This window comes from Neoarius graeffei, chromosome 27, assembly GCF_027579695.1.
Source record: "Neoarius graeffei isolate fNeoGra1 chromosome 27, fNeoGra1.pri, whole genome shotgun sequence".
Classification (NCBI taxonomy): domain Eukaryota; kingdom Metazoa; phylum Chordata; class Actinopteri; order Siluriformes; family Ariidae; genus Neoarius; species Neoarius graeffei.
The window spans coordinates 41856415-41876824 of NC_083595.1; the positions used below are offsets into that span (position 1 = coordinate 41856415).

The 20410-nt window shown below is 36.8% G+C and overlaps 2 protein-coding genes across 3 annotated transcripts in view; one reads left to right on the plus strand and one right to left on the minus strand.

Annotated features, from left to right (window-relative positions):
• Nucleotides 1–9956: 9956 nt before the first annotated feature.
• Nucleotides 9957–19219, plus strand: spi1b (Spi-1 proto-oncogene b). 2 transcript variants are annotated; one of them, XM_060912085.1, is made up of 6 exons: nt 9957–10308; nt 11074–11148; nt 11241–11325; nt 12508–12701; nt 15275–15443; nt 16689–19219. In XM_060912085.1, exons 1-6 carry the CDS (start codon nt 10267–10269, stop codon nt 17000–17002), a joined length of 879 nt encoding a protein of 292 aa, XP_060768068.1. In that variant the 5' UTR covers nt 9957–10266; the 3' UTR covers nt 17003–19219. The 2 variants fall into 2 exon arrangements, with proteins under 2 accessions (XP_060768068.1, XP_060768069.1); XM_060912086.1 differs by lacking the exon at nt 11074–11148.
• si:ch73-314g15.3 (uncharacterized protein LOC368688 homolog) overlaps nt 18141–20410 on the minus strand; it is a 33868-nt gene continuing 31598 nt past the window's right edge. Inside the window, exon 12 of the mRNA XM_060912084.1 lies at nt 18141–20345. Within this exon, the coding sequence (XP_060768067.1) occupies nt 20313–20345 (33 nt within the window). The 3' untranslated portion in view covers nt 18141–20312. The remainder of the gene's footprint in view (nt 20346–20410) is intronic.

A 20410-nucleotide genomic window follows, 5' to 3' on the forward strand; every position in this document is an offset into this window, starting at 1 on the left:
ATCAGCAGAGGCATAAGAAGGAGTTGAATGATTTAAAAAAGTAATTCTCAAACTCAAACTGTTTGTAAGCCCTTTAACTGTGAAACAAATTCCATAGACGCCTTCAGTACAGATTTATTTCATGAACATTATTTAAATATGTTCAACAATTTTTGTCTATTTGTTAAAGCCATTGATTTTTCTAGTCCTGAACTTTCCATGACAGAAAAAAATTAAGTTTATAAATAAATATTACATTAAATTAATGATGCTCTTATCCAGCGTGACACACAATATACCCAGAGCAGCCTGGGGAGCAAGTGCCTTGCTCAAGGGCACTTCAGCCATTTCTGCTGATCCAGGGAATTGAACCAGCAACCTTCTGGCTCCAAAGCTGCTTTTCTAACCATTACGCCATGGCTTCCCATTATAAGAACTTTACACTAAAATCACACACTACCTGAATATCTTTTATGGATCCATGGTGGTCCTCAAACCCAGTGGAGGCTCGTCTATAGGAGAAGGTGGGGCAGCATACTGTATATTGTATATCTGTATATCAGCATTCAACAAATGTTAATCTAATGTAACTTAAGTGTAAGTGCAAACAGTGTATCTGTGATGTACAGAACCATTTATATTGTATGACATATTGCAAACACTGGGAAAGGGAAAGAGGAATTTTGGAATGTATCCGAAATGCATGTGCACTAGAGTGACCTTGTTTTGTACGCAAAGGCTGGAAAAAAAAAAAGCAGAAAAACATCTCTCCAGGTCTTTTGTGTGTTTTTTTCAGATGAAGTTTAGCTAGAAATTTTGATGAGCCCTGACGATCTTGGTTAATGATTTTGGCTCTTTGGCAAACACAGATGAACGCAGTTGAGCAAAGGTACATCTAAAGCCACTCAAACTGAGATACTAGACTGTATAGTGGATGACTGTATATTGTTGACTATTACTGGATTACTCATAATATTAACCTATAGTATAAGTCAAGCATGATAGTCTCTTGAATTAATTTTGTTTGACACCGTGTCAGACATATGTTGATATTTTCTTCCCCAGCAAAATCTATGGCCAAGAGCCACCAAAATACAGCTATGATTCCTGATCATTACTAATTTAACAAAATATAATGATAGTGTTTACTATTCTGATTAGTAATTACCACATACACCCAATCATATGTTTGTTTCAGCATTGTTTAGCTTTGTTGCAAGAATTTACACTAATTCAGAGTTTATCTTTCTACTTATACAATAAATGTTGGACTTGGAATAATTCACACACTTACTTTACCCACAAACGAGTTGGTATGTTAAATTAGCATTCATTCAAATACCCATAATGAGTTTGTTTAATGCTAAAGTCAACATTTCAGGTCTGTAGTGGAATGAAGCTAGTTTTGCTTTTGTTTAAATAAGTTCCCATAAGCACAAGCAATCAGCGAGCATGTAAAGGTCTAACATGCAGTGGTCAGGACTATACACATTTAAGCAAGATGCATGCAGCCTTCCCACGATTGCGCCATTCCTGCATTATTTAACAGAGACCATGAAGCAAGAGCCACAACATGCCTGCAAGCTGGTGCAGAAAGGCTGTGTAGGAAGCTTGGCGCTAAACATAGGCTAATAAAGCCTTGTCCAGTATATGCTAATGAAACCTCTACTTGTCAAGGGGAAGGGAAAAAAAGACCATAGCTCGCAAATGTAATAAGAAGAAATGACCAGAAATGACCACTTATCAGCTTCCTGATGATCACTGGTCTAAAATGCTGCTGGCAAACCAACCATATATATATATATATATATATATATATATATATATATATATATATATATATATATATATATATATATATATATATATTTATTTATTTATTTATTTTTTCCATATATATAAAATGTGTGTGTGTGTGTGTGTGTGTGTGTGTGTGTGTGTGTGTGTGTGTATATAAAAGCTGTAATTTATGCAGTTGTCCTAAAATAATGGTGGGGGGATAGATGCTGAGATAGCTGTTAAATGTACTGTGTATATTAATACACCAGAAAAATAGTAAATGTCATCAGATTCAGTAAAGATATGCAGACAGCTGTGTCTCCTACAGTCTGTAGTTACAGCAGCTGGATATGTGGTGGAAAAAAAGGCAGTACAATATACGGTCAAATAATTAACACTCATTTGAATACATTCTAAGTTAAAAGGAAACACTGATGATTCATCATCTGGTAAATATTTCACTTCCCACAGTGGAAAATCAAGAAAAAAACAACACAAATAATAACATATTGCCTCTATTTGCATATATCTCATAGAAATCATGTTGTTTGGAGGATTTATGTACCACTCTGTGTACACACAACAGACTAGATCTTCTTGTATAGTCCTTTGAATAAGAAGTGCATTTGACTATGAAACACTAAAACTATAATATTTAGTATTTGTTGATTGTTCCATTTTTAATTGTTTCACGTGATGTTTTAAGTGTTATTTTTTGTGCTCCACATTTAAAAAAAGAGATTTATTTTCTCACTGTGTCTCACTTATTTTACACACAGTCTTTAACATATTGAGTGAATTTATCATATAGATGCCCCAGGGTTCAATGAGTGTGTGTGTGTGGTACCATGAGTGTCAACATGCCAAAGCAAAAGTTTGCATACCCCATGCAACAAAATGAAGAAAACTATATTTAACCAGTGAAAATGATAGCAAGACATTTACTCTGCATCACATGACTTTCCCCTTTATCTCAAATAATAAAAAGGTTATAGAAGTGAAGTATTTCATTTCAAAAGTGAAGTTGCTGCCTCCCATCTCCTACACATTCTTTATAACATGTCTGGTTCAGGTCTGAAACTGAGAAGATTATGATAAACCTTATTTTTAGAATATTTTTATGTTAATACTGCATTGTGCATTGAACTGCAGTATACACCCACATCTTGAAATTCTGTGCTTTGTATATAAACAGAGATATATATGATATATTTGACCTCCCAGCCTCCCACTTATAATCCATGGGGTGTGTGTGTGTGGGGGGGGGGTAACTTTTGCACTTGCCTGTATAACTTTTGCAGATACAGGCAACTTTTGCACTTGCCTGTATATTTTTCTAATGATTCCTTCAAGAGCCTGTAGAAATTTCTTGGAATATTTTATTGTGCAAAAGTGCAATATTTTTAAAAATCTAACTTGCTTAAAAATAATCAGCATTGCTGGTATTTGTGGCTCTATGTTGCTTAGTATTCAAAGTTTTTACACCACTCATCATAATTTGCTTGGCTCGTGATGTGATTTTGGCTGCTGAGAAATACTTTTAGTTTGCAAAACTGAAAGATACAACATTCCTCCCCCCCAACACACACACACACACACACACACACACACACACACACACACACACACACACACACACACACAAACTGAAAGATAAAGAAAAAGAGGGAAGGAAAATACATAATACATTTTTCCTCTTCAAGCTTTTCTGCTAGACGAGGTCATCCAGTTAATTTAGTCAGACTCTCTTTAATTGGAAAATGTCTCATATTTCCGGCGGCACGGTGGTGTAGTGGTTAGCGCTGTCACCTCACAGCAAGAAGGTCCGGGTTCGAGCCCCGTGGCCGATGAGGGCCTTTCTGTGCGGAGTTTGCATGTTCTCCCCATGTCCGCGTGGGTTTCCTCTGGGTGCTCCGGTTTCCCCCAAAGACATGCAGGTTAGGTTAACTGGTGACTCTAAATTGACTGTAGATGTGAATGGTTGTCTGTGTCTATGTGTCAGCCCTGTGATGACCTGGCGACTTGTCCAGGGTGTACCCCGCCTTTCGCCCGTAGTCAGCTGGGATAGGCTCCAGCTTGCCTGTGACCCTGTAGAACAGGATAAAGCGGCTAGAGATGATGAGATATCTCATATTTCCTCAAATAGAGTGGAAAGTGGAAAAGTAAGTTTGGGTTTTAAATCTCTTATTTGCCTGTTATCTTCAGTTTCAGAAGATTGCTTTACCTCTTTCAGCGTAATGGTTTCATTATTTACAAATCTGCAGCAAACCTTTATCCATTTGTGAATTTAGAGTTTAGGATGTCATTGCTTTGTCGCATCTCCAGGGTCCCCAAGTTGATCCTAAACTCAGGTTACTGTTTATGTGGAGTTTCTCTGGGTTCTCTGATTTTGTCCCGCTGTCCAAAAAAATTTCCAATAGATGAACTGGCTATGCAAAATTACCCCTAGATGTGAATGAGTGAGTAAATGTGTGTGCATAGTAGCCTGCAATGGGCTGGCATCCCATTCAGAGTGTATCCCTGTCTAACACTCAGTTACTGAAGGTGAATGAATAAACAATAAGAGTTCCTGAATTTATATAATTGTATATTAAAACAATTCAGAATAGTTAGAAAGGCCAATAGAGAGCCAAACTAACAACAGTAATAGTGTATCTTCAATACCTTACTTTAAAATTATCCACACTGCATCACTAAATGGATAGATGTCAGCCTCATATCCTTGAAATTAACATTCCAGAGCAATGGGAATACCCTGATCAGGTCAAAATATTTTCTTTTAAAGAAAAAACTCCATCGCCTCTCAATGACACCACATGAAAAACCAACTCACACTTGCGGATTTGCAACAGTTCACAAGAAGTCATATGAAAAAATACAAAGGTTAGGGTTACGTGCGATGGTGTTTGTACCATTTCTTACAATTCCAACCATTTGAAATTAAACAAAATCAAACCACATCACTCTTTGGAATGAAATGAAAGGATCATGAGATCACATTGCTAAATATTGCATTAATTGATGCAGTTTATATAATGATATATAATATATTGTATTGGTTCACAATCCCCCACATCTTTACAGTAGATTAATTATCAAGTATAGTCAATTATGTTATATAAAGTAGACATGATGGTTTTACTGGGAAATATGCCACTCATATTTTTCATACATGCTACATCCAGGACATCAAGAACCAAAATCGTGACATAAATCTCTGTATATCATTCGTGAGGAAATGGATCGATGGATTGTTTTGATAAATTTGGGTATGTTTTGTTTGTGGGAATGTGTCTATATCATAAAAAGAACATCACACGTTGGCTCGAGGATATGAAGTTTATCTTCTCGTGTTGAAAAACTCACATTTTTCATGCAAAATACATCGCAGATCTGAATGACATATTTTCCGATATTTCCCTCCAATGACATCACTCCCAGTGTTTTCCCGCTGACTTGATGCATGTTGTCAAAATGATGAACCAGTGTGTGTGGATGTGTCCATATAATATAAAGAACATTACATGGTAGCACAAAGATATGAAATTTAAGTTCAAGTTCAAGTACTTTACTGTCATTGTTACGGCACAATGAAATTTCTTTTGTGCTGGTCCCAAAGCTGCAAAAAGTTAAGGTGCAAAATATTAAGATGACAAAAAAAGTAACATATATTTGTATATATTATATACAAAATGAACATGAATACACTTAATAGAAATGATATGGAAATCAAGCAATATGTACAGGTTGTGGATTGAATATAAAAACTGAACTGAACTCATATAAAAACTGAATTGAATATAAAAATTGAATATAAAAAGTCATTACCACTGAATTGGCATAGTATTTGAGATGATTCAGTGAAAACAGTCAAAATAGCTGAAGTTTTTCAAGTGTCAAAACTGTATTTTTGAGAAGTGCCATACATATGCAGGACATTCAGGTTTTTTGGACATGGAAAAAAGCCCCTGCTTTTTATTATTTTACTATTTTTATTAGGATTAAAAAAAAATTCTTCACTTTAATACTGCACTAATGCAGTACTACTGCAGTAATAACACAATACTACTGCAGTAAATATAGCAGTTATACTGCAACACTATACTGCAGTAATACTATAGTTATCCTGCACTACTACTGTAGCTGAAAGGGATGCAGTTTCAGTGTTCAGTACTGAAATACAGTGTAATATTGCTGAAGTACAACTGCAATACCACTAGCTGTCTAGAAACTCATCTCATTATCTGTAGCCGCTTTATCCTGTTTTACAGGGTCGCAGGCAAGCTGGAACCTATCCCAGCTGACTACGGGCGAAAGGCGGGGTACACCCTGGACAAGTCACCAGGTCATCACAGGGCTGACACATAGACACAGACAACCATTCACACTCACATTCACACCTATGGTCAATTTAGAGTCACCAGTTAACCTAACCTGCATGTCTTTGGACTGTGGGGGAAACCGGAGCACCCGGAGGAAACCCACTCGGACACAGGGAGAACATGCAAACTCCACACAGAAAGGCCCTCGTCGGCTACGGGGTTCAAACCCAGACCTTCTTGCTGTGAGGCGACAGCGCTAACCACTACACCACCGTGCCGCCCCAGCAGGAACATGTAATGTATAATATAACTGTAATCCATGACACCGAAATTACACTGTTATAGTAAATATTTTTATTTTAATAGTTGGTGCAATGTTTTTTTTTTTCAGTTGCAAGTTGTCCAACTAGTAACAAAATATTAGTCCTCTATCAGTATCACCATACTGCAGTTCCTGGTGTTGGGTTTTTATCTTAATTATTTGTCTTTGGTCAATTACTCAAGCCTGGACACCAGATTTCACATAATCTTATGCTCTGGGCGTGGCACTGAAACAGTGACAGAAGTTTGAACTGGAATTTCAATATATTTTCATGCGTCATTAACATAATAAGGGAACAATGTGATGCCTCTATTTTTAATTAGATAGATAGATAGAAGACTTTATTTGTCACATGTGCACTCAATAGATAGATAGATAGATAGATAGATAGATAGATAGATAGATAGATAGATAGATAGATAGATACTTTATTGATCCAGAAAAAAATTTAGTATTAATTTTGTATTGTATAAAAAGTTCTAATGTAACACGATTCTAACATAATTCAGTATAGAGTTCAATATTCAATTGTCTTGAGTAGTGTCTGTCTACACATCACAGATAATTTTTAAAAATATATACATAAATGTTAATAAACTTCAGTGCTAGCAGTAGTCAGTCAGCAAATCTGACTGGATTTCTGACAGGATCTTTAAATTATACTCTTTATTAATTATAATCACTGCTAACAGTAGTCAGTTAGCTACCCGGCGTTAACCTGCTGACAGGATTTTAAAATTATACTCATTATTAACAATGCTCACAGCTAATAATAATTGGTTAGCTTGCCTACATTAACCTGACTGGATTTCTAATAGAAATTTTAAAATTATACTCATTATTAACAATCCTCACTGCTAGCAATAGACAGTTAGGTAGCTTGTACTAACCTGATTGGACTTTTGACAGTTTTTTTTTTTAAATTATACACATAAATGTTACTAATCCTCACTGCTAGCAGTAGACAGTTAGCTAGCCTGTGCTAACCTGATCGGATTTCTGACAGGATTTGAAAATTATATTCATTAATAATTATCACTACTAGCAGTAGACAGTTAGCTAGCCTGTGCTAACCTGACTGGATTTCTGACAGGATTTGAAAATTATATTCATTAATAATCATCACTACTAGCAGTAGACAGTTAGCTAGCCTGTGCTAACCTGACTGGATTTCTGACAGGATTTGAAAATTATATTCATTAATAATCATCACTACTAGCAGTAGACAGTTAGCTAGCCTGTGCTAACCTGATCGGATTTCTGACAGGATTTGAAAATTATATTCATTAATAATCATCACTACTAGCAGTAGACAGTTAGCTAGCCTGTGCTAACCTGATCGGATTTCTGACAGGATTTGAAAATTATATTCATTAATAATCATCACTACTAGCAGTAGACAGTTAGCTAGCCTGTGCTAACCTGATCGGATTTCTGACAGGATTTGAAAATTATATTCATTAATAACCGTCACTACTAGCAGTAGACAGTTAGCTAGCCTGTGCTAACCTGATCGGATTTCTGACAGGATTTGAAAATTATATTCATTAATAACCGTCACTACTAGCAGTAGACAGTTAGCTAGCCTGTGCTAACCTGATCGGATTTCTGACAGGATTTGAAAATTATATTCATTAATAATCATCACTACTAGCAGTAGACAGTTAGCTAGCCTGTGCAAACCTGATCGGATTTCTGACAGGATTTGAAAATTATATTCATTAATAATCATCACTACTAGCAGTAGACAGTTAGCTAGCCTGTGCTAACCTGATCGGATTTCTGACAGGATTTGAGAATTATATTCATTAATAATCATTACTAGCAGTAGACAGTTAGCTAGCCTGTGCTAACCTGACTGGATTTCTGACAGGATTTGAAAATTATCAGATATATTTTAACATTCTTCACTTTCTGACAAGATTTTGAATCAGAGTTGCCAACTCAGGATGATCAAATTCATTCATATAAATTTCTGCCATGTTCACAGGTTATTATAATAACTTTTATTTATGTATGTGTAATCTACATAATAATACAAATCTCTGTTAAAATGTCTGTGGGATTTCACTTGTTCGGTCTAAGAGACGAGGCTTATTACTGGAGTTTCCTGATCAATTCAGAAGGGTTGACAAATCTATTTTCATATTAATAAATATTCATAATCTTCACTTAATGTTAGCCAGTTGGCTAACACGAGGTCATCTGACAGGACGTCTGGGAAGATTTTGAAGGCATTGTCATTAAATGTTTATAATCTTCACTTTTAATACATGTAATACATGCTAGCTGGCTAACGTGACTTAACCTGACAGGATTTATTAATTATATTGTATGCATACATTTTTACAATCCTTAATGTGAATGCCGATAGATAGACATGTCTTTGATTCTATATATTGGTTCAGAGACAAATATATTGTGTAATATAAATGAAAACACTGCTTTATATTTTTAATTTAGTGGCATGTTGGTGCAGCGGATAATATTGTTGGCTCACAGCTCCAGGGTCCTGGTTTTCATATTCATGTCCATGTGAGTTTCCTCATGGTTCGATGGCTTCCTCTGACTTCTCAGGTGGATTGACGACACTAATATTATTTCCCAGCAGTATGAATAATTGTGTGAATATATGCTACCATGGTGTCCAGCTATGAACTCACATCCCATCCCCGGTATACCTAGTGTCAGCAGGATAAGCTCCACCACAACCTTGACTAAGATAACACAGTTACTGAAGATGAATGAATAAATGACGTATTTCTAATATATTTTTATTATTCATATTAATATTTTATATTACTGTATTTTGCAGGATAGTAGGATTAACAGGAAAAAAAAATAAGGCCTTACAAAAGAACCTGCGCTAAAGGTCATGTTTGGCACTGTAATAAAACAAAACACAATATCATCGTCCCACATGTGATGTATCATAATCTAACATCTTTTCTGAGTATGATCTCAGTTGCATAATAACTGCCAACATCACTGGTTTTGTTTAAAATGGAGAGTTTTCTTCATGCACTGTTGCAGGATGATGTTATCTATTCTCTCTGCTTGTCTTGGTGGACCTGCAGTAAAAGATTAAAACTGTTGCAAGATAACGTCTCACCCGCCACCCATCTGATATCTGCAAAGAGAAAAGGCTTTGATCAGCCAAATTGAATCTGGTTGTCAAATTGAGTACTTTTATTTCAAAAATATTTCTCATTAATTATGATGTTTCTTTTACTTTCAGTGTATCATCTACAGTCTACATGTCTAAATCACGCATAACAATGCTGAACTGAATTGTGAAGCACAAGCTGATTTGCAGAAGAATGTACAACTCAAGGGGAGGGTTACTTTTGGGAATAGCTTGCAAAATAGAAAATTAGAAGACCCTCTAAATCATCTAAAGTGGCACCAATTATTCCTTCATCCTACGTTAAATTTGTAGAATGGAAGGCCTGGAGGTGGACAACGTCGGCTGAACTGTCTCTGATTGGCTATTGGGGGAGGTGACACAATGTGTCTGTTCTAACTGAGTAGTTATAATCCCCACCTGACATCACTCTAAAATCAGGAACCAACAGGACACACACACAGACACACTCACACATACCAAAAATAAAGAACTAACAAACAGAAAGCTCTGTCATTTTACCACGGTCGCTGTTCAGTTAACACTTGTATTGGGTCTATACTTGGCATCTTTTTAGGGGCCCTGGGAGCTGTGTGGCCCCCAGTGGGTAAGGTGTATGTGTGGAGTCTTTAGTTTCATTTAGTAAGAGGAAATTTAGAGTTGTGCAATGGCTCGGGGGCTGTTTTGAAAGCAATTGAGAAAGCGCATCAAGCTAGAGTGCGTGAAGCGGAGAAGACTCCATGTTGTCTTCATACAGAATGGAGGGGTACATCATCCCACCTGTAAGTATTCCTCATCTTCCATGTGTGTGTGTGTGTGTGTGTGTGTGTGTAATTCCATGTTAGCTTAATGTAAAACTCAGTAAAACCAAGAGTGGGATCCGAAGAGTCAGTGATGAAGCGAGTTCCTGATAATAGCTGATGTGTCAACATATCAGTCATACTACTGTAATAAAATTTCCTTGTTACTTATGAAAAGTTATGATACCAGTAGAAGGTCAAAGATTTCTCGATAATAATATTTCCAGTTTGTGTTTAGTATTTTGTAGTCACTTTTTGTCATTTAAAAAAAAAGTGAGAGTCAATGTAGCTGAATGCGAGTCAAGTGTAGTTCTGTTCAGGAGGTTACACATTATATTTGTCAGTGTCTAATTTATACATATTATATTTAAATATGTATGCATTTATATACAGTATATTAATTATATACATATCTTAATAATTTTTACAATAACATTATTATTATTATTAGTAGTAGTAGTAGTAGTAGTCGTAGTAGTAGTATTCAGATCTACTTGAATCTGCTTATTGTTGTTGGCTTTCCTCCATTTTCTCCAGATGGCCTATTGAATTATATAAATTTTACCTCCACAATGATAAAAATGGCAACTCATCATGAGCAAATTTAATTAACATATCACATAATGCATGATTAGCAATTGTTGAAAAATAACCTCGAAATTAATGACCAAATTCTAACCTAAGGATTAATTTGCTTTTAAATATGAACATTTTCAAATACTAAAATAAAATTTCTATGTGCAATAGAAAAAAACCTGGACTGGCTGGATGTCCCAGGCACCATCTGAATTTAAAGATTACTGGGCACTTGTAAATAAAGATGTGAGGCTTTTCTCATACTGCATTCATTCTTTTGTATAAAACTCTGGGTTTATTCCTGTATTTTACAATCTTTGGTTGATTTCTGCTTATAGCCAACAGAAGATATGATCTATGAACCTGATCTCTATCGACCACAGATGGAATATCAATACATCATAGATGGAGAAGGCCAGAGTGGTGAGATGCTATTTGTATTTACGTCAGTTCATCATTATAGATTGACTACACTATGTTGGGGCAGACTGATAACAAGTGCATGTCTTTGGAAATAGATTAAGAGATTTTTTTTAAAACTGAAACCTTACCAAAATAGTTTGTTCATTTGACATGCTTAGAGGCCCATTTTAACACCAGTGTGGTCAAGGTAACAGTTTAAAATCACACCCAGAGCTACTGGGAATTCATTTGCGGGGGGCGCTTCGGAGAGCTAGTGAGTGGAACCAGGCAAGTGACCTTACATCAAAGCAGGAAACAGATGCATTATTTTGACAGGCAAGAAAACTACAGACGTAGAACGACCAATATCCCCAAGGGTCTGCCACCAAGAAGAATCTAAACTAGCCCCACAAATTTATCGGACTGATAATTTGACAGACAAATTCATCATGTGTTAAAATATGTAAAGAGTACAGAGATGATACCATGATATAGACATGGAGGTGTCTCATTTGGCTTCCTATATTCAGGACTTTGGTCTGAGCTTTGTACTCGGGCAATTAGCATTTCTCTTCTGAGAACCACGCGACTTGGCGTGACGTCAAAAGAAAAGTGAAAATAGAGATGTCAAAGGAATGCTCATTACACAAGAACATAAGCACAATAACAAGAAGTTTATACAACCATTTACAATAAACATTTGGAAAGTTTCTGTTGATTTGCTTATTACTTCATCTTTTTTTGCCCCTTGCTGATCATTTTACTGTGGACTTGGAAATCTGTCTTTGTCTATTCCATACTGTATTGGATCCATGGATTGAAAAAATTAAAAAATGCAAAAGAGATTTATAAGCAGGAATGCAGTCCAGTTTTGGAAAATATCCAACCAAAAAAATGAAACACAGCGTTTTGAAGGCTTTACGATATTAAAAACTGCTGAAGGAAACAGTGGTGTGAACAGGAAACAGCATGACACATATAGTCTTGGTGGTTTTAGCATACAAAAAAAAAAAAAGAAAAAAAAAGAAAAACCCAAAAAACTACAAATTATCTTACAAAATGAATACAGTACAATAAAAATCTAAAATGGACAACCAAATAACCAATTTCTTTTCCTGAGTATCTAACGGTAACAGAATTATTCATGCCTTATACATGTTATCATAGCATTTCTTTACCCTTTAACTGGCCTCTTTTGTCTAGATCATACTTGGGAGTACAATACCCATCATGTTCACCCTGGGGACTTTGAGAATTTGACAGAGAGTCACTTCACGGAGCTCCAGAGTGTGCAGCAGGTTCATCCGTCCAGTGTGCATCGCTTTACTGACGTAGATCCTAACCATTTTCTGGAAACCAATCTGACTGGACACCATCTGGCACTGCCTCCTGCACAGGTGAGGGTCCACAAATCACAGCTAATCTACTGCTAAACTACTGACAACCAAAAGGAAAAGACAGAAAACCAAATCTCACCACAAAAAACAGAACAATATGACTACAAAGATGCTCTGATCAACATGGTAAAGGATCAGATCTTTACATTGTTGGTTAAAGATCCTGAGGTTGTGAGGCTGATGTTTTCCATGAATTCACATAAATGATTGGGGGATTTTTTATCTTTATTTTTGCAAGAATTTCCGAAGACTGTTTGGATTAATGTTCCATAGTGCAATATGATGTCTAAAGAATCCAGTTTGCATTTGGACTTGCTGAAAGTTTAGTGTTACCAAAGTTGTTCATTTGTTCAGTTGTTTTTGCTGTTACAGTGAACGGCCAGTACATCTGCACCAGAGCTGTTTCTCAACTCACCCTTATCCTGGCCTGTCCTCACCACTTTCACCACAGCAACAGTGCTGCATGCGCACCAACCGCCATTACACCCCCCTCCCCACTTACACAAACACCACCGCGCTGAGTTGTGACACACACACACACACACACACACACAGATGTGCTCGGACACCAAAAGCAAGCGTATGAACGTGAACACACACACAACTCACTCCTTCTCTCTCTCTCTCTCACTCTCACACACACACACACATACACACACAATCATAAGCTGAGTGACACAGGTTTACAATCATGATTCCGTTCATCCGTATACACAGTTTATCTGATTTCTATCATTTTTTAAATTGAATTTGGTGTTTGATATTATTTGAATAAATGCTATTCGTAAACTAGTTATAAATTATTAACAGTCTGATAATAGGAAAATCTATGACTGTTGTGTAAAAGCCTTAGGCACATGTAAAAATAAATCTGCAAGCAAAACTACTTTAAAAGTAATGAAAGGATTTTTTTTTTAAATACAATAATATACCATGAGTGGAAGAAAACAGAAACAACTACACCCAATCAGTTTTTGGTGTGACCACTCGTATCTGTTTTCTTAGCTACACTGCAGTCATGCAGTTTTATAAAGAAATTGGATAATAGCTTAAAAATATAAATAATTATTATTATTTATAATAAAACAATTATTATTAAATAAACAAGCAAATGATTAAAATATTATGCATTTATTTTTAACAACAACAATAATAATAATAATACACAGCAATGTAAAATATAAAAACAAGTGTGGTATGTTCTTGCCAAACAGTATACATGAAACACATGGAGTACAAAATGAGCAGTGGACAGAGAAACAAAGGCTGAAAATGATCTATACGTAGCTCAGAATGGGAAGCAGTTTAGAGCGTGACTGTGATTAGATCCCCTGTATCTGGGTGGGCTCTTGTTCTCAGATACAAACCACAGTACAAGCTATAGAAAAGAGACCTTTTCCCCTCTTGTAGAGCAGGAGGAAAAAGAATGGCAGGCCGATTTACTGCCTCTTGTAAAACACATGGCCACCGATACACAAAGCCCCAGCGTGAAAGCAGGCTATTCACGATCTCATCTGAAAATAACATTCTTATGATAGTCTTATCTGATGTGTTGCTGATGTATTTGAAAATAAGGTACATGCGACTGTGAGCTTGCACTGGCCTATATTATTAGTTTTTTTTTTCTTCTAATTCTTTTTTTAAGAATATGACAAACAGTGCTCTGGCCTAAATGCATGATTATCACTGGATTAAACATATAAGTGCGACTTGCAGTTCTAGCCACAGCTTACCTAAAATACACAAGTTATTTAGAGCTAGCTTGGCAGCTGCAGCCCTCCTCTCAAAAGCACAGGGTTTAAACCATTAGATCCCACATGGGTTTGTGTCTTTTCTTTCCTGTTTAGATGTTGAGAACAATCTATAACGCTTTGTGTCAAGGAACTGTGTGAACTGTGCAAAGAATGATTTCTGCAGACAATTATTAGTTAAATAGAGACAATTCAACAAACACACGTGACCTTTTCCCAGTCATGTGGAAGTGTGCCTTCGAATGGGTCGCATGAAACGATGCATGTGACAATGTGACCGTTCCCAAGATCTGGTCAGCTCAGTCGACTTGACACCAAGTGGATTTTGAAATACTTGTGTTATTTAGTGATTTTTTTTTCTCTATTGTTGCACTTTGGCCAGTGGAGTTGCCATTTATAAATGGATGCAGAAACAGAGTCAGGTAGAATAATGTGGTATTGTATTAAAAGAACAGCATGCGTATACCTCATATGGAGCACACAGAGGTACGTTATGTGAGGAACTTCCTCTTTTGATATTTAGCCTTCTTAAAAGATCTCGATATAATATAGCACAGCCACCTGCTGACAAAGGTGTGGGTTTCATTCTTTTTAGCAAATATGGTCACAAAACACCCTGAAGAGGAGTCGAAATTTGAAACAGTGGTATAGTTGTGTCCAAAGACGCTCTGATTATCAAGATATTTATTTTAAAGATTCAGTTTTAAAGATAGCAACTCCTAACCACAACCTCAATAGCCTGGCACATGTGTAAAATAAAAAGGGATTTTCTTATTCTTATAACGAAATCACCAAAATAAAATCCTGTCTTCACCCATCCAGGTGGCTTGTTTGCCCCGACCGTCTGTGTATTACCAACATAGCGTTCAGCCCTCACCTCTCCTACGCAGCTCGGATGATGATGACCCCGGCAGCCGCAGCCCCCCTCTGGAAGTGTCTGACGAGGAGTGTATGAGGGACCATATCAGCTCTACCACTGGGGTAGAACATGGTGAGGAGCCTCTAATCTTTTCCAGACAATCCAGTGCAGTCAAAAGAGAGCACAGTGGCAGTCAGACTGAGGTGTTATATACAGTCCAAAAGGAAGAACCTGTAGGAAGTGTATAGGATGGTTTTGATTCCTTGTGTACAACACAATCTATGGATGCTTAAAGACGTTAAGGAGGTTTCTGAATAATCTGGTCTTAGGGTGGATTCCACAATAATCTCAGCAATGTGTCTCTCAGACACACAGCAGATTCAAGGTAAGACCACACCGGGGTTATTATTTGATTTTTTTTTTAAATTGAGGCTCAATCCTATGGCAAAATAATCAGTCAGATTTAGAAAGCAATTTATCCAAGTTAGGGTAGCGTTGGAACCGGGGCCTATCCCAGGAACACTGGATGTGATGCAGGAATACAACCTGAATTATTGCACAACACCACAGACACACATTCACATTTGGAAAATGGGAAGAAACTGGAGAACGTGAAAGAAACCCACACGGAATATGTGAAACTCCAGACAGCAACCTGAGCTCAGGATCAAACCTGGTACCTGAGAGGTTTGAGTTGGCAATGCTGCCCTCTGAGTCATAAAGCTGCCCAATGTAAAACCTTTCAGCACAAATAACTTGTCAGCCTGCTTGTTGCTTTGTGCTTTTCTCTGTGCATCGTTCAGGGAAAGAGAGAAAGAAATAGATCATATTAACAGACAGGAAAAACAGGGAACAGGTGTGACATGTTAGTCATTAGACCTGTAGCTTCTCCACTAAACACCACCCTCTGGCTAAACCATAACCCGTCCTGCTACAGATACATTAACTAAAAGCATACCAACATATGAATAGACGCAACCCTATCTTGTTCAAAACGTGTACGAATTCTAATAATTTATAATGAATTTCATACAAGTTAAATTAGAATAGTTACAAGGCGTAACACTGAAGTACCTCATCCTGACCATAACTATTTACAAGTGCTGACTTGTATGAATTCTTATGAAATCTGCAATCCTAAGCCCTAAAATATAAACAGCAAACCCAAGTGGTGTTACTTCTGAAAATAAACCTCAAATTGAAAAAAAGACTATTTGTCTTCCTCTACATTTCCTATACATTTGACCAGGTCAACAGAAAACAAGCTATTTTTTGTAAAAGATCACATTCCTTCATCACTAAACATCCCTCACACACACAAAAAACGCAAAGCCAACCATCTTTTCTTGTGTTTATGTTTGTCGTTTTCTTTCCTAGGAAACAAGAAGAAGATTCGTCTGTATCAGTTCCTACTGGACCTTTTGCGAAACGGGGACATGAAGGACAGCATCTGGTGGGTGGACAAAGAAAAGGGAACTTTCCAGTTCTCCTCCAAACACAAAGAGGTTCTGGCACATCGCTGGGGAGTGCAGAAAGGCAATCGCAAGAAGATGACCTACCAGAAAATGGCCAGGGCATTGAGAAACTACGGCAAGACCGGAGAGGTCAAAAAGATCAAGAAGAAGCTCACATACCAGTTCAGCGGTGATGTGCTGGGAAAGAGCCACATGGAAAGGAAGCTGTACATGTAAAGAGGCAGAAAGATGGACAGAGAGACGGAGAAAGAAAAAAAATAGAGATAGATAGGGGAGACTTGGCAGTCTGTTGAAAAGAGAGCTCTACTCATTGGACTTGGGGCATTAAACTCTTCGCTTGCCCTTTACATTCCTTTTAATCTTATTCACCTTTGCATTAATTCAGTGAACTTTCTCAATGAACTTCTAACCCAGAGCACACTCTCGTTTCATTCATTTCGGCTGCATGTCCAATTAAACAAACAAACAAACAAACAAAAATTCTATTCTCTAAACAGAAGAGAAGAAATGTAATATATATCTATCTATATATATATATAAACGGTAAGGTCTGATACATTAAAAAGATCAAATGTGAGCGAGTTTAAAAATTAAACTAAACAGCTCTTGTGTAGAAGCTGTTGTTCACTGATCATTAAGGGGCCTTGGGGGGGTGCGGGGGAGTGGAGATGGTGTATCACAAAAATACAAAAGCAGAAGTGAAAACAAATGACACAGGCTCACGCTGTAGGGAAAATACGGCTGTCTCGTCTGGCCAACACGCATGTGGTGACTCTGTTTTTACCATAAAGGGTGCTTTTTTTTTATAATTTTTTTTGACAAACCCTTCTTTAAGTGCTGCAAGGTTTATATCCATTTTGTATACGAATAAAACTTTTTAAAATAGTAAAAGAAGTAAAATCAGAATGCTCGCAAAAGCTTTACGCTTGTTTGGAGGAACTGGTTTCACAGTATCCATCATTCATCAGCGAGTCCACAGGGGAGTACACAGATTTTTATTTTGTGATCAAGCTTGAAAATTTATTTTAATGTACTAAGGAATTCCTTAATGGTCATTCACTCTAGCACTATGTACTGGCTTTGTGCCTGTAAGATCTTTATAAGAACACTGAGCTTTACGGTCTCTCATCTTGATCATGGGATTATAGATAAAAATCTGATATTTAAAGTATATTTAATTTATCTGTGGACGTCGGCTGTCAAACTAAAAATGTATGTTCACTGGTAGTACAGCACTGTTACTCCTCGTACGTGTTTGACTCATCAGCACCCCCTGTCAATACAGTAAGCCATATTCATAATCTTCATATGTAATGATCTGTGAACTTTAAAATCAGCCAAATTTATATCACTAAAGGACATACATGAAAAATTGAGTGTATAGTATTTATTGGACAATATTAAATATGGCACCTTGCATAACAAATGCAAAAATGTATCTATACAGTATACAGTACTAGTAAAAAGTTTGGACACCCCTACTCATTCATTGTCCCCCCCCATGTATTTTGTATTTTTAACACTGTAGAACAATACTGAAGACATCAAAACTATAAAATAACATCTGGAACAGATATGGAATTATGTGGTAAACAAACAAACAAACAAACAAACAAACAAACTGTTAACCCCCCCAAAAAACATTTCATGTTTTAGATTCTTCAGAGTAGCCAGTGTTTACCTTGATGACGCTTTGACACTATTAGCATTATCTTAACCAGCTTCATGAGGTAGTCACCTGGAATGTTTTTCAATTAACAGGTGCCTCGTCGAAAGTTAATTAGTGGATTAATTTCTTGCCTTCTTAATGTGTTTACAGTAAATAACTATATTCCATCCACAACTGTAGTAATCCATATTATGTCAAGAACCGCTCAACTAAGTAAAGAGAAATGACATCCATCATTACTTTAAGACGTGAAGTTATTTTTATAAATTAAAATACAAGAAAAATTTTGTGGTTGGCCCAGTGGTGTAGTGGTTAGCGCTGTCGCCTCACAGCAAGAAGGTCCGGGTTCGAGCCCCGTGGCCGGCGAGGGCCTTTCTGTGTGGAGTTTGCATGTTCTCCCCGTGTCCACGTGGGTTTCCTCCGGGTGCTCCGGTTTCCCCCACAGTCCAAAGACATGCAGGTTAGGTTAACTGGTGACTCTAAATTGACCGTAGGTGTGAATGTGAGTGTGAATGGTTGTCTGTGTCTATGTGTCAGCCCTGTGATGACCTGGCGACTTGTCCAGGGTGTACACCGCCTTTCGCCCATAGTCAGCTGGGATAGGCTCCAGCTTGCCTGCGACCCTGTAGAACAGGATAAAGCGGCTACAGATAATGAGATGAAAAAACAGATTTTGAATTCTGAGAAACAAAGAAAGGATACTGTTTAACATCTTGAATATTCAGGATAGCACTGTGTAAATAAAATTAAAAGGTCAGATTTTTCTGGAGTCTTATTCCTTCCATTAAAGCATGTGTTCAGACAACACTGATGGTTCTGATCTAACATGGATCATCAGGTTTTATTCTATCTACATTCACTGGATATGAGTAATCACGCACTCTGATTGGCTACTCTACTACGAGGATATCAGCTCATATACCATGATTAGAGAAAAACAAAAATGGCAGTGTTTTGCTGAAGCAACCGAGGACAAAATAAAAACTCTACTCAAAAACAAAACCCCAAAAAATACAAAAGCATCAAAATATGGAATAAAAGTATGACAATGTCCCTATTTTTTATTTTTCAAGAATTATTATTGCATTTTTCACAAATTCCTACTGTTATTTTGCCAGTTTGTTCACATTCTAAGCAGAAATTATTTTGTCGGACGTTTTGTATAAAAGCTTTTATTTGCCGAATTTACAAAAAATAAAAAAAAAAGGTTCCGTTTCTCAAAATCCAATGAATGTGGATAGAATAAAACCGTTATTCCACTCAATCTCGTCGTACATGGCTTATAGGCAACTCCGTGTTATGCACCTCATCGGCCATCAGCTCATGTACAACTCAATTTCGTGGAATAACTGTTAATTAGACAAACTTGTGGAGTCCATGCCATCATTAAAGGAAATAAGGACATACCAAATACTGAGAAATACTGAAACGTATCTGGATATTGATTCAACGCGTCACTTAAATTGTTGCTAATAATCTAACTTGCAATGTAAAAAACTGTGCATGCCAAAAGAATGCAAAATAGAAGCATTTTCACTCATGGTCTTAAACTTTTGGACCCCATAACATATTCCTTTTTATTTGTTCTTGGATGACCAAGAAGTGCATTAGATTTCCTTTCAAGAAATGATTGCGCTATGACAAATGACTAATTAGCACTGCATTAAAATTTCAGATAATAAAACTAATTGTACATAGAAGCAATACTTTTTTCTGTGTAAATAACCATTTCACAGCAGCAAATAGGAGCTAAAAACAGGTAAATCATGCGTTTTCTGTCATGGTGACATCGATACTGGCAGACTGAGTGTATACTGGTGTAAGAGCAGCAGCTGAAACGTTGCAGGAGATCTTCAATCAGCTGGAGGGTTTAACAAGTGGAACATACCACTAAAAAATGGAAAAAATTACAATCAGTACAAATGAGATGAGACACTGGATCAGATATTAAACTT

Coding starts and splice junctions, on each gene's coding strand:
- spi1b (XM_060912085.1), top strand. CDS start 10,267: ATGTTGTCTTCATACAGAATGGAGGGGTACATCATCCCACCT. Junction 11,149..11,240: donor GGGCACTTGTAAATAAAGAT/GTGAGGCTTTTC, acceptor TTCTGCTTATAG/CCAACAGAAGATATGATCTA. Junction 15,444..16,688: donor TACCACTGGGGTAGAACATG/GTGAGGAGCCTC, acceptor TTTCTTTCCTAG/GAAACAAGAAGAAGATTCGT.